This window comes from Trichechus manatus, unplaced genomic scaffold (genome assembly GCF_000243295.1).
Source record: "Trichechus manatus latirostris isolate Lorelei unplaced genomic scaffold, TriManLat1.0 scaffold00062, whole genome shotgun sequence".
NCBI classification, from domain to species: domain Eukaryota; kingdom Metazoa; phylum Chordata; class Mammalia; order Sirenia; family Trichechidae; genus Trichechus; species Trichechus manatus.
This window is the reverse complement of record NW_004443998.1, coordinates 2200356-2214608: the sequence shown is the minus strand read 5'-3', so window position 1 is coordinate 2214608 and position 14253 is coordinate 2200356. Positions and strand designations below refer to the sequence as shown.

General features: G+C 38.7%; 1 protein-coding gene across 2 annotated transcripts in view; it reads left to right on the top strand.

Annotated features, from left to right (window-relative positions):
- Nucleotides 1-14253, top strand: part of RSRC1 (arginine and serine rich coiled-coil 1) — a 392724-nt gene that overhangs the window by 211696 nt on the left and 166775 nt on the right. For both annotated transcript variants that reach the window (XM_023733866.1, XM_023733867.1), the window contains exon 6: nucleotides 11901-11952. In XM_023733866.1, the coding sequence (XP_023589634.1) occupies nucleotides 11901-11952 (52 nt within the window). The remainder of the gene's footprint in view (nucleotides 1-11900; nucleotides 11953-14253) is intronic.

Below are 14253 nucleotides of genomic sequence, written 5' to 3'. Positions count from 1 at the left end.
GTTCTCTGTGAGTTTTCTCACTCCATTTGGTGCTTGGCTGAGTTCTTTATCTCTTCATTTGATGTTTTAGGGTTTCAGGATTGTTGTATTCTCTGTTCAGCTTAGTTTTTCTGGGTCTTTGCTGTGGAGGGACAGCGTGGTGCTTCTGCCTAGAGCACCATTTTGCCGGAACTCCGGTTAGGTTTTTTTTAAGGTAAATTGGGGGTTAGTTGTGTGGTGAAGAGCTGCTATGATCATCCCTGAGTTACCATGACAATGCTCTTATTTAATTGTTCTTTTATAATAGCTGTTTTTAAAAGTGTGTAAAGCAGCACTTTTGATATAGGATTTTGTTAGTGTGACAGTTCTCATTAAAAAAATAAGGCTTAGTTCTTTTTTTTAGGTCAGCAAGGATGGGTCAGAAAGGGACTCGTAAGGGAGAGGGATCAAATTGTTTGGAAATGAAATGTTTTCATTATATGTATGTCTATTCCTTTGGCTCTACATTACAATTCTAGAAGAAAAATGGCAACGCAGATTAGAAATCAAGTTTCTGCCAATACTTTTTAATCATGACTAACAACACGCATAGTTTTGGGCTTTCCGTAAGCAGAGGTCCTTAATTATGATGAATTGTGAAGTGGTTTTGTCATTAGACTAATGTCAACTAAAAACTGGTATTTGACCATCTACCTCATTTTCACTTATTACTTAAGCCATTTATTGATCCCCGGTCTCTTGAGAGGAAGGGCTGGTGCATTCATCCATTATACCATTCACCTCTTAGCAAAATGTATTTCTGACCTCGTGGTGGTAGCAAATGGGTGTCAAATGTCAGATTACAGGCAAAACTTAAATATTCCTTGTAGTTTTTAAAGCAAATTTTAATGTGTCATATGAATTAAAGCATGTGATATAAACATCTTTTATACTAAAGCACAAAAAATTAAATAATCTTCAACATTTTTTAAACCTGTCTTTTTAAAGATTTTTCCTTTTGTCATAATACCCATTTTCTTTGATCTAGACATTCAAATCCTACCTGTAAAATACAGGTAAGATCAAGGATAAAGAAGAAAATAAATATTTTTACCTTTTTGCTATATATTTTTTACTATTTCTTTCTAGTATATGTGTTTTTTCTTTTTAACATTTTTTTATGAATCTGGATCATTTAACATACATAGCTTTGAAGTGTTCTAAAAATATGATATTGACATTACCCCATGTTATTAAATATCTTCAAAAAATTTGCTATTTCCAGCATGAGTCTGGATCATAATTTATTCGTCCATTCTCCTTTTGGGAGTGTTTTCCTGTTTTCAAGAACAGTGCTGAACATGCTTGTACAGGTGAGGACGCTAAAGTCTTCAGAGATTACACAGCTAGTGGGTAGCGGTTCAGACTGGAATACGCTTCTTCAGACAGCCAGTCGATTTTGGCCTTTTTCTTTCTCCCGTATAAAACCGTTGGACACAGATAAACGTGCATTCTGTGAAAATATTCTGTCTGGAAAATGTCTTAGCAAATCACTGAAATCAATTATTTTGTACAACACGTTTATAGTAACAAAATAAATATATGCAGTATTTATTTGACCTTTTCTAGCGTCATCTGCACTATTGTCTATTTTATGTCACTACACAATTTTCCAGACAACTGGATACTTAATATTTTTCAGGCGAAAGCATGTTTTACAAAACTTTCCAGTACTTCCAGCGTTTGTCCTTTTTTGAGGAAAAAGCTTTAAAAAAGTAATTTTGAAAGATCTGCTAGAAGCAGAGTGAAGTAACTGCATTCAGAGAAACAAATTATAACTTGGAATAACGCTAAAAAGGTTTTGTCAAAGGAGAGTTACAAATGTGTGTGAAGTCAGTAGAGCAAAGTGGAAAAGTAGGCTGTGCCAGGTGATTTGTTGCTGCAGAGAACACCACTCCCTCCCCAGCAGTCACGGGATAACACAGAGAACAGGTTTCTTAGAAATAACTGGTGCAATACCACAAAGGATTTAACAAACCAGAAGTATACTTTTAAACTGAATCTTAAAAGGGTCAGGAAAGGAATTTAGGTAATGTTTAAAATGATGTGTCTGGTTGAACATCGTAGAATGTTAATATTTATGGACTGAAAGATATGCTGATCCTTTAAATGGTGGTAGCAGAAGTGAAAGATGGCCCCTCCCCCGCCCACCCCCAAAAAATACTAAAACAGGGAGCGTTTAGAACCAGCGTGTTTTTGTGTGTGTGTGTGTGTGCTTTAGGCGAAGGTTTACAGAGTGAATTAGTTTCCCACTCAGTAGTTTATACAGAAATTGTTCGTGATGTTGGTTGCAATCCCTGCGATGTGTCAGTATTCTTCCCATTAACCCCCCTGAGTTCCCCATTTCCATTCGTCCAGTTTTCCTGCCCCTTCCTTTCTTCCCATCTTTGTTTCTGGGCAGATGTGCCCTTTTGGTCTCGTGTACTCGTATACATGATTGTCCTGAGAGCACTTTCCTCACGTGTGTTACTGTTTATTTCATAGGCCTGTTTATAACTTGGCCGAAAGGTGGTCTCCAGGAATGGCTTCAGTTCCAATTTAGAAGGATGTCTAAGGGCCATAGTCTCAGGGGTTCCTCTAGCCTCTCTCGGACCAGTAAATCTGGTCTTTTTTTATGAATTTGAATTTTGTTCTACATTTTTTCCCACTCTAACTGGGACCTTCTATTGTGATCCTGGTCAGAGCGATCAGTAGTGGTAGCCAGGCATCATCTAGTTCTTCTGGTCTCAGGTAGAGGAGGCTGTGGTTCCTGTGGTCCGTTAGTCCTTTGGACTAATTGTTTCCTTCAGTCTTCTGGTTTTTTTCACTCTGTTATGTGTGTGTGTGTGTGTGAATATACATGCAGCACATACAAGTATGTATGTAGAAATATCTATAACCAAACCTATATATGCATGGGGGTGTACTCCCACATGCCCTCCCATAGCTATTCAGCATACATATCTATGTACATATCCACTCATAAATTATTGTGTTATTACTGTTGTAGGACTGCATATGTTACAGTGTTTACCACGTTGCCTTTTATTCTTGAGTACCTCTCAGTGTCTTCCCTTGCCTGTTGTGCTGACTTCACCCACATTGTGTACTGCCTTTCCCTTCACCAAAATTAACACGTGTCTACTCTACGTAGTGATTTTCCCTCCATCCTCCTCCCGTCCCTGGTAACCATCAAAAAATTTTTCTTTCTGTGCGTAAACTTTTTCTTGACTATTTTTAATAGTGGTCTCATTTATATTTGTCCTTTTTGATTGACTTCAGTCAGCTTGAGTCCTCCAGATTCATCTGTGTTGTGAGGTGTTTCGTGGATTCATCATTATTCTTTATCATTGTGCGGTACTCTATTGTGTCTGTGTACCATAATTTCTTTATCCATTCTTCTGTTGATGGGCATCTAAGTTGTTTCCATCTTTTTGCTGTTGTGAATAATGCTGCAGTGAACATGGGTATGCATGTATCTATTTGTGTGATGGCTCTTACTTCTCTAGGATATATTCCTAGGAGTGGAATTGCTACATCATATGGTATTTCTATTTCTAGCTTTTTAAGGAAGCACTCTACTGTTTTTCATAGTGGTTCTACCATTTTATATTCCCAAGAGCAGTGTATAAGAGCTCCAGTCTCCCCACAACCTCACCCGCATTTGTTCTGTTTCTTTGATCAGTGGCGTTATTGCTAGGTGAAGGTTTATTCTTGTAAGTCAGCACACACGCTTTCATTTCACAAAAAATTTAGGAATTTTAAAAATTATTTATTTTCCTTTTTTAAATATAAACAACTATATTATTTCATCTAATTTTACTTAACCTCAATGCCCTGTCTAGAGGTATTAGTAAAAATAACTTGCTTTGCATGGCAGTATTTTAAGATTTCTGAGAGGTTTAACAACTGATGCATATAAAAAACAGTTTTCCCTTTCTGTGGGGAATCTCTTTGTTCAGCTGTCCAAAAAAATGGCCTAAATTTCTAACGGAGGAATGTTAAGTAAACATTTCTACTCAATGGCATTATTTTGTAACCATTAAAAATAAACAATGGTTTGGTTTGTTGTTTCTTCCATTTTCCATTTGCTATGTCCAAACTTGCATTAAAATAGCCACACTTCTTCCTTATTTCCCTGCCTGCCCGGGCTCCTCAGAGAGGACAGAATTTCTACTTCATCTGCCTAACTTTCATAGCTCCCTTCTTTCTAAGTCTGAGCCTTTTTTCCTTTTAAGTTCCATTAAAAAGTGATTTAAGTATCGAGACTCCAAAGATGGACTAGAATGAAGGAAAACAGCACTCTTTTTTAAAAAACAGAGAAATAGTCTGTAGCATTTTCACAGAGATTTTGACTACGTAAGAGTCGTGAATCAGTCCATACTATATTCAGCCAACCAGGTGGAGATAGAGAAAGATGGTAGAATTTCAGAATTTCTGCAGCCAGCAATGGCTGGGGAGAAGGGAATTTCAAGTAGACGGTTATGCATGAGTGAAAGTCACTCTCCAAAAAGTCAATTGCCTTTGAGCTGATTCTGACTGATGGCGACCCCATGTGTTATGGATTGAACTGTGTCCTCCAAAAATGTACGTCATCTTGCCTAGGCCATGATTCTCAGTGTTGTGTGCTTGTCCACCATTTTATCATCTGATGTGATTTTCCTCTGTGTTGTAAATCCTGCCTCTATGATATAACGAGGTAGGATTAGAGACAGTTATATTAATGAGGCAGGACTCAATCTACAAGTTTAGGTTTTCTCAATGTCTTTTGAGATATAAAAGGAGAAGCGAGCAGAGAGGAGAGGGACCTCCTACCACCAAGAAAGCAGCACCAGTAGCAGAGCGTGTCCTGTGGACCCAGGGTCCCTGTGCCGAGAACCTCCTAGACCAGGGAAAGAATGATGACAGGGACCTTCCTCCAGAACCGACAGAGAGAGAAAGCCTTCCCCTGGGGCTGGCACCCTGAATTTGGACTCCTAGCCCCCTAGACTGTGAGACAATAAATTTCTGTTAAAGCCATCCACGTGTGGCAGTTCTGTTACAGCAGCACTAGATGACTAAGACACCCTGTGTGTCATAGTAGAAATGCACTCCATAGAGTTTTCAGTGTTAGGTTTTTGGAAGTGGATCCTCAGGCCTTCCTCCAAAGTTGTCTTTGGGTGGACTCGAACCTCCAGGCCTTTTGGTTAGCAGCTGAGAGCGTTAGCCGTTTGCACCACCCACGGCTCCTGAGTGCAGGCAGAGGGAGGAAAACGCAGGGTATGGTTGGGACACAGTGAGAGGCAATGTGCTGCCGAAACGTTGGGTATGATGAGGGAAGTAGTTGAAAACCAAGGACAGAAGAATAAGCTTTGGATATTATTGATGGCATTGAAAATTAAAGCGATAAGTTTATGCTTGACTCTGGAAGCAGTGAGAGTCAGTGAGGTATGTTTCATTGGAAGCTTGCTTTGTGAAGGTAAGTTTGGGAGCTGTGTAATAGAAAGGAGAGGAGGGGGCCTGTGAGACTACAGCTGCAGTCATCTGTATCAGGGGTCAGCTTTCTCTGAAGGGCCAGATAGTGAGTATTCTAGGCTTTGTGAGCCACATGGTCTCCATCACAACTACTCACTCCGCTGCTTGCAGCTGTAGACAATCTGTGAACAAATGAGTATGGCTGCTTTACAATAGAACTTTATTTACGAAACTGAACTTTGGATTTCATATAACTTTTACATGTCACGAAATGCAGTTTTTCTTTTGATTTTGTTTTTTTTTTCCAAACATTTAAAAAAGCCAAAATCATTTTCAGCTCACGGGCAGTACACAAACAGGTGGCAGGCAGGATTTGGCCCACGAGTTGTAGTTTGCTGAGCCCTCTTCTAGATGGGAGTAATGAGAACCTGACCTGCGGGGTTGGTGTAGGAGTAGAAAAGCAGAGAAGACACATTGTGACAGTCCGACTTGGCAAGTAAATGGATATTTGGGAGGGCAGGGTTAAAGCAAAGTGATACAATCACATTTTAGCTAAGGTGAGCAGGAGAACTGGGGATCTGCTTCTATCGTAATAATAAAAAAAAGTTGCCGTTGAGTTGATTCCAACTCATGGCGACCCTGTGTGTCAGAGTAGAACTGTGCTGCATAGACTTTTCAGTGACTGATTTTTCAGAAGTAGATCCCCGGGCCTTTCTTATGAGGCGCCTCTGTGTGGATTCAAACCTCCAACCTTTCTGTTAGCAGGTAATAACAGTGTACAATCTGAAACTGCTTTGTTTTTCTTTTTGGAGAAATATGAAATTTTATTTATTGTGAATTTATTATAAAATAAATGAACAAAGGTTACATGAGATGTGCCCATGGTGACATGCTTTGCTGGTGAGTGGTAAATTATGTAATTGATCACTGTTTGTTTTCACTGTTTCTATTTGTATAGTCTATAAGCAGCATCGTTTAGTAGGTAATAGTATCATAAACTTGAACTCTTAGACGGGCCCTCAAGGATGCGGCAACCTTGGGTTCAGTTTCACCTCTTTAGTTTAACTTCCTCTTCTATAAAATACGGATAATGATATCTTTATCTGTTTTTTTAAATAACCCAAAAACCAAACCCACTGCCGTCGAGTCCCTTCCGACTCATAGTGACCCTACAGGACGGAGTAGAACTGCCCATAGGGTTTCCAAGACTGTAAATAAATCTTTATGGAAGCTGACTGCCACATCTTTCTTGTGCAGTGCAGGCTGGTGGTTTCGAACTGCTGACCTTTTGGTTAGCAGCCTAGTGCTTAACCACTACACTACCAGGGCTCCTCTTTTTAAATAAACAAAATAGCAATTAAATTTTTTTTGCAAGCCCCTTAAGCTCTTCAGATTAAATGTTTGATAAAAGTTTTCTTTTATTGGTCTTTATTTAAACCAACTTGGTGCCAAGTTCTAGAGGCAAGATAAATCTACTTTTGAGCTACTTGTAATATCAAGGTTTAGACCTTGATCCTAAGAGACAGAATTATAGAACTGTGAAAATGAAATGTAGCTAGAAATACGGTAATCTGTTGACAAATGTTTCTGTCATAGTGAGGGTGTACTTACTTCAAAGGATACTACTGCACAGTACCTACAGTGTGAATATGTTTAATATTTTAAAAGTTGTACATCTGAAAAAGCTTGATCACAATGAGATTTTTAGTTGATACAAACTTTAAGATCTTTAATGGCAGCATCCAGTATACTAAGGGGATTTGATTTTAACTTTGTTTAGTCTCTTCTAGCAAGTACAGATTATTAGATTTCTCCCCATATGGGCAAATGGGTCTCAAGCTGTGAGACAGTATAGTGTTAAAAATGGAGATTTTTGGATTTGGGTTCAGATTCCAGTTCTGCTCCTTTATCAGCTTTGTGACTTCAGGGAATTTATTCTTCATCTGTAAAATAGTGTTAAGAATGCCTACTTTGTTAGCATTGTTGTGAGAATTATGTTAAACGAGCTATTGTGTGTAAAGCACTTAGCGGTGTCAAACATTGTAAGTACACGTTAAATAATAGTTACTATAAACACGTTATATATTATATGATCACCACCCCTCTGTCAGCTTGTCCTCCTGTGGTGGCTTGCATGTCACTGTGTTGCTGGAGGGTATGGCACCGGTATTTCAAATACCAGAGGGTCACCCATGGTGGACAGGTTTTAGTGGCGCTTCCAAACTAGGACAGATTAGAAAGAAAAGCCTGATGTTCTGCTTCTAAAAATTAATCAGTGAAAACCTTATAGATCACAATGGAACATTGTCCTTGCTTGCTTTGGAGCTATCATCAGGAGAGATCAGTTGCTAGAGGAGGACCTCATGTTTGGTGAAGTAGAGGGCCATCAGGGGTGAGGGAGATCCTTGGTGAGATGGATCACCACAGTAGCCACAGTGATGACCTGGGACACGCTGCCATTGTGAAGACGACGTAGGACTGAGCAGCGTTTCATTCTGTTGGACATAGTTCACCATGAGTTGGAGGCAATTCGATGGCAGCTGTCTATCTATTATAGTTTTTCAAAAAAGATGTTTATTTTTTTCAGGTAGCTTATGCTTTCAGGAATGTCATGTTGGCTGGAAAAGATATGGCACATAGAAGTTATTACTTATACATATTTGGGACTCATGAGATCACTTTAAGAGTTCCATTTTATTATCAAAGATAGTGGTTAAATAAACTTATTAATTATATGCAGATTACATAGTTCATTAGTACCAGTTGTTATAATTTCCTCAACACCATTATCATTCTTGCAAATATCCAGCAATTTGAATTAGGCAAATTCCCCCTAAGAGATGGAATTCAGTGAAATTAATGATTCAGAATTAAATTATATATGATACCTATGTGGAGCTTAAAATTTGCACGGAAGTTTGTTTCAAATATATACTTACCGAACCCCAGATGTATTCTAGACACTATCACAGGTGCTAATGATACAGAGATGAGAGACAGTTGCTGCCTTCAAGAAGCTTACAGCCTAGTAGGAAAGATAGGCCAAAAAATTAGTAACTATACTAAAAATGGTAAGTGTGGTGATAAATGTATGCCCAGGGCATTACAGGAGCATAGAACAGGGAATTATAACCATCACAAAAGGAGTTACGGAAAAAATAAACTGAGATTGATGAGGTTGTATGGAGATGATGTCACCTGAACTTTGAAAGAACACAGGTTAAGCAGGAAAGGAAGTAGACGAGTTTTCAAGACAAAGGGAATTTATAGGTTTATCTGTATAGATAACGCATTTTATCTTTAACATGAAGAAATTTGGCCGTGTGACCTTGGGCAAGTTACTTTATCTCACAAAGTTGTTTTCAGTATTAAAAAAGTAATAGATTTCTGCTTCCAGTCAAAATGGAGTAACGGGTCAGATGTGCTCGCTCATCCAAAGCAACTAAAAAAGTGGACAAAATATTTGAAACAACACCTTGCACGACAATGGACATCAAACATAAAGGACAATGATTCCTGAGACATGGGGAAAAAATTAGGTGAGCCCTACAATCGCCCTACTTTATTGCCTGGAGTAAGTTCCCAGGTAGGAAGGGGGAGCTCAGTCAGAGCTTGGTGGTCTCATGTGAAAAGATGGAGTTGGGAGAACAGGGAGGCCAAAGCTGCTGGGGTTCACAGGACAGTTTCCCAGAGAGGAGGGAACTAGAGAGAGAATGCCTTGGAGATCTGTAGACGGTCCCTCTCAAGAATTTAACAGACTATTGATCAGTGCCTATGTGTAAAAACTGTCTTTAAAATAGGAACCCTATATTACAGATTGTTGGAGGGATTAAGTATATGTCTTAACAGGTGTGTTTATCATAAACATCAGCCAATGAGAATCTTTTCTTAGGAATGGTAAACACCAAATTTTCAAGATAATGGTTACAAATGGCATGCTATGGAGGGGTCTTGTGGGCTGAGGGTCTTTAACTGTACTGTTAATATTTTACTGGATGTTGGGTACACATTAGTCTGTGTATTTTTCTGTGTCTTGAATATTTCTTGTTAAAAACTATTTTCTCATAATGTTCATACAACTCTTTTTTATAAACAATCTTTAATAAAGTGTCCAAGATTTTCCTATCAAAGGACACTGCCTACCAGGACACTGAAATGTGTGCTTCCTAATTCTTAGCTTGCTAGGACCTGCTAGTCAGAAAGTCACTTCTTCCTTGCTGTTCTAGTTATGTTGCTCCGGGAAAGCACCGGGTCTCACTGTGGGTGGTAGGTATGCAGCAGAGGGGCAGACTGTCTGCCTTGGGTTGACCTGCCCGTGGAAGGGCCATATTTGTTCTGCAGTGTTGGTTTTCATGGTGGCTTATTTCTTGTGAAAATCGCCAAATTTTATAGTCCTAGTCCTACATTTCTGCATGAAAATAATCAGTGGGAGCTGAATATCAGCTGCTTCCTTTGTCTGGGGCGTGTGGTACACAGCTCTCCACGCTTCCCGTGGCCCCCTGGTACTGATGTCAGGGTCAGCCGCCATTGATCGTAATGAATGTTTGCATTGACTGCTTGACCCCTGTAGGCATTTTAGCTTATAGCTGTTGTTAGGGATTCTCCTCAATAGATATTAGAGTGTCCTGTTGATGTTTTGCTATGATATTTTAATTTGGTATGTCATGTATTTTCAATACCGTAGTTTATATTTCTTACAAAGCCTGCTTTCATACTTTTCCCAGCAAACATTTGACCGTCCTCTTTTTGTCAACTCCTCCTTCTCTCATGTCCAGTCAGTCCTTTCATTTTGCTATTAAATATTTCTCAGCTCCGATCCATCCCGTCCACCCTCACTGCTGCTGCCCGCTCGGTCTCACCTAGCTTTTCTAATCGACCCCTAACTGGGCTCCTTGCCGCCAGTCTCCCTCACTCCTCGGTTCATTCTCAGAGGTATTGCCAGAAGGTGTTTAACAGTGCAGATCTGATCCCATCGCCCCTCTGCTTGAAGTTCTCCCAGACTCTCCGTCTGTTGTTCAGCAAGCTTTTTCTTTATGGTCCAGACAGTAAGTATTTGAGGCTTTTCTGGCCATGTGGTCCCTGTCACAAGTACTCAGCTCTGCACTTGCAGCAGGAAAGCAACCATAGGCAGTACGTAAAGAACGGGTGTGGTTGTGTTCCTATAAAACATACAAAACCAGGCAGCCGGCCCAGGGCCACAGTGTGCTCACCCCGCTCTGTGGTGCAGAAAGTTCTCTCCGCCTCCCGGCTCACCTCATGGACCTTGCCTCCATCCTCTTCCTCACAGTTCATTCAGACGCACCATTCGACTTAAACTTTTCTGAGCACGTCTTCTTTCTACATCAAATTATTTAATTCTTTCGATTCAAGTGGTGTTTTTCATGAGCAGCAAAATGTTCAAATAGTGAATTATTGTATATGAAATGGTGGTTTTCATGTATAAAAAGGTTTTCATGTTACATCCTGATACCTTTATAAATGGATTGCGAAGTAAAATCTTAAGGATTAAAACAATTTTTAACCAATCTTTCATAAAAAGATCATAACCTTGATACAATCCATGTTATATTTTGGATGCCATCAACACATAATCCAGGAATTCCAAAATGAAATCACCGGTAGGAAAATAGCAGGATTTCAGCTTCATCAGCACTGTTGGATCAGGGTTTGCCAAGGAACGATTTTAGGGCGGTTAGTAGGAACTGAAAGCGTGGCGCTCGCATAGTGTTTGGTCTTGACCACAGATGCGCTGTTGACATACAGGAAAGCAAGCGATATTTGCTTTTAGGATGAGGATTGCCTGGCTTATTGAGCGTCAGTTACTGTTGAAATTCTGATAGGTCACTTGGCATGTTCCCATATGCAAAGAAATAACACAGCTTGAGGATATGTTATTAAATGGGTTGGTTTTACCTTATTTAAAAGAAAAAAAAAAGCTTAACCAGTTGCCAGTGAGTCTATTCCAACTCATGGTGACCCCATGTATTCCAGAGTAGAACTGAACTCCATAGGGTTTTCAGTGGTTGTGACCTTTGGGAAGTAAATCGCCAGGCCTTTGTTCTGAGGCACCTCTGGGTGGATTCAAACCGCCAACCTTTGGTTAGTAGCCTTGCCCTTAACTGTTTGTTTCACGCAGGGAAAAAACAGGAGTTCTTGATGTTGTTGCTGACTGGTACAATGTTAGGTAGCAAACAAAACCTTTTCTACTAACAAAAATGAAAGAACTTAATTCTGGCGTCGTATTAATGGAAGGTGTGATTTGACTACTAAGGTAGGAAAATAGATCGGTTAGAGCTGCCGTGATGGAATGTTGTTAAGATGTGGATAGGTGTTAACACTGGTTATGAGTAACTTCTCTAAATTACCTGATTCTTGCATAATGGTGCATTAATTTGAAGTTCTGTCTGTTAAAACTGACCTGAAAATGCCTTTTTTTGGTTGTTTTTTAGCCACCAGCTGAGCAGGCCAAAGTGAGACTACAGCTGGTTCTTGAAGCTGCTGGTGAGTGTTGACAGTTAGCTCTTATTCAAGGGAAACAGTTGGGGTTACAGAAAGCCTAAGCTGATAGCATGCTTATAAGTGAGTCAAAGAGAAAAACTCCTCCTTTCATATATCCCCACAAATTTATGAAATCTAGATTATAGGTACAGCTGGATGTTAACTGAAATATTTATTGCTGCAATATAATGCTGGAAGATCATTCTTTGCCTTTTTATTTATAAAACTGGCTTCAATTTTAAGTTTTAATTTTTATTATTATTTCATGAAAACAAAATGTCTCGGCTCTTCTTTATAGGACGGAGATTGGGGTAGGAAAAGATGAATGATTGGCTTTGAATTTCCTTTTCTTGATTGCAATTACAGTCCACGTCACACATACTCTAATTCACTCCTGCCTGATTTCCCTCAGGTTATCTATGCAGGCTACTTAGTTCTGCCATATTTCAAGACAGTTACTGACTGCGGCCTTTCTTGTTGCCTCAGACTAGTTTATTTCTCAGCGGTGTAACAATGCTGTGACTTTGATTTCAGATGTCGTATTCAGATTCCTGTAGACATTAAATACTTTACCTTTTAAAAAATGTATAAGAGCCATGTTATCTTTTCTAAGGACTGATTTCATTCTGAATCTTAATATGCTCGTCAAAAATGTATGTACTTTATGCAAGTGATAGGTCGTTAAGAGAAAACTTGAGGAAGAGTTAGAATAATATCACTGAAATAGTACATATTTCTTACAATTATTTACTTTTTAAAGATCTGTAAAGAACTTATAATTTCAACTTACTGGGAAGTGAGAATTCTATTTTAACATCAAAAGTGGTTGTAGACTACCAGATGATAGTAGTTGTATTTTTAGTGTTCATCAGTTAAGAAAATACGTATGTGTGTTGATTCAGGGATCTCTTACACTGCCTCCTTGCACAACTACCCAGAGTGTCTGCAGAGTAAAGACTGGAAACACCATTATGAACGATATACTAGTTTCATGAATCACTCGTAGAAATAATTACCATGTAAGGATAAAAATTAATAAGTAAATGTTTTAATTTTGACCAGGAGTCTCTACACCCCTCCCCATTGTTAAAAATTCTTATATTTTATGCATTAATCTTATTTATTTTTATCTTTGATTACATAGAAAACATGATTTCTTCACATTTTGCCTGCAACCAGGTTTTTCATATTTTGACTCGCAAAAAAATATACTATAGGATAAAGCTAATTAGTGTGGTTCTCCATCATTTACATACTGTACATTTATTATTTAGTGGCATTTTGTTTTTTAAAAATGTTTCCAGTTCATAATTTCAGTATTGACAAACTGGTGCTTTAAAAGAAAATATTTATGTTGTCTAACCACCTAGAAAATATTTTTCCGTTAATATAGCTATGAAGAATTTCGTTTCCTACTGTTTTCTTTATCTTTTAGTGTGACTCTGAAGCGCCTTATAAAACAGATTTGTCAGTCCTCACCTCACGGTGTGTGACTTGCTTATATTGGTCACAGCTGTCACCCTCATTTTTTAATTTCACATTCTAAATTATATTAAGGATAAGGAGCTAGGTTCTGTGAATTTGAGGAGCATTTAAAATATTATGACAGTTTTCAGATTAAAAATCTTACCTTGCCCTAGAAAAGCGAGGGACAGACCTTAGCTTAGGTACAGCATTATTGATTGGATCATCTCCTTCTTTCGTAGGGAACATTTATGTTGTCTCCAGCTTTTCCCTATTATCAGCAACACTGTAATGAACATCCTCTTGAATATTGTTTTGTCCATATTTTAGATTATTTTCTTGGGATTCATTACTGTGGAAATATGCTGATGAGGTTAGAGATAATATTTTAGTGGCTTTTCATGCATTTTTCCTAGATTGTTTCATGAAAGCACTGTGCCACTTTTCACCCACCGGTTAATTCACGGTTTTTACCAGACGTAGCTTTTTGATGCCAGTTTCATGAACGTATTGTTTATAATGTGACGTAACATATTACACCACTTCGAAAAATCCAGTACTGTTTTAATGAAAACTGGTGACCTTGGAGAGGAGAGGCAGACAAATGGAGAGGGAAGAAGCAAGTTGGTAAATGCAGAACTTATTGTGAAGGTTCTAGTTTTATGTTTTGGTGATGAATTAAAAGTGTTCCTTGTATTATGAAAAATAAGCAAATGAAATAAAGGGAGAGAAGAAAAGAAGAGCTTGATTGCTAGTCTCGTGAGGCGCGCAATTAGGGTCTAGTCCAGTCCTAAAGGTGAGGGTAACTCGACAGGAGGGCCTGACAGAGTCTAGTCCTAA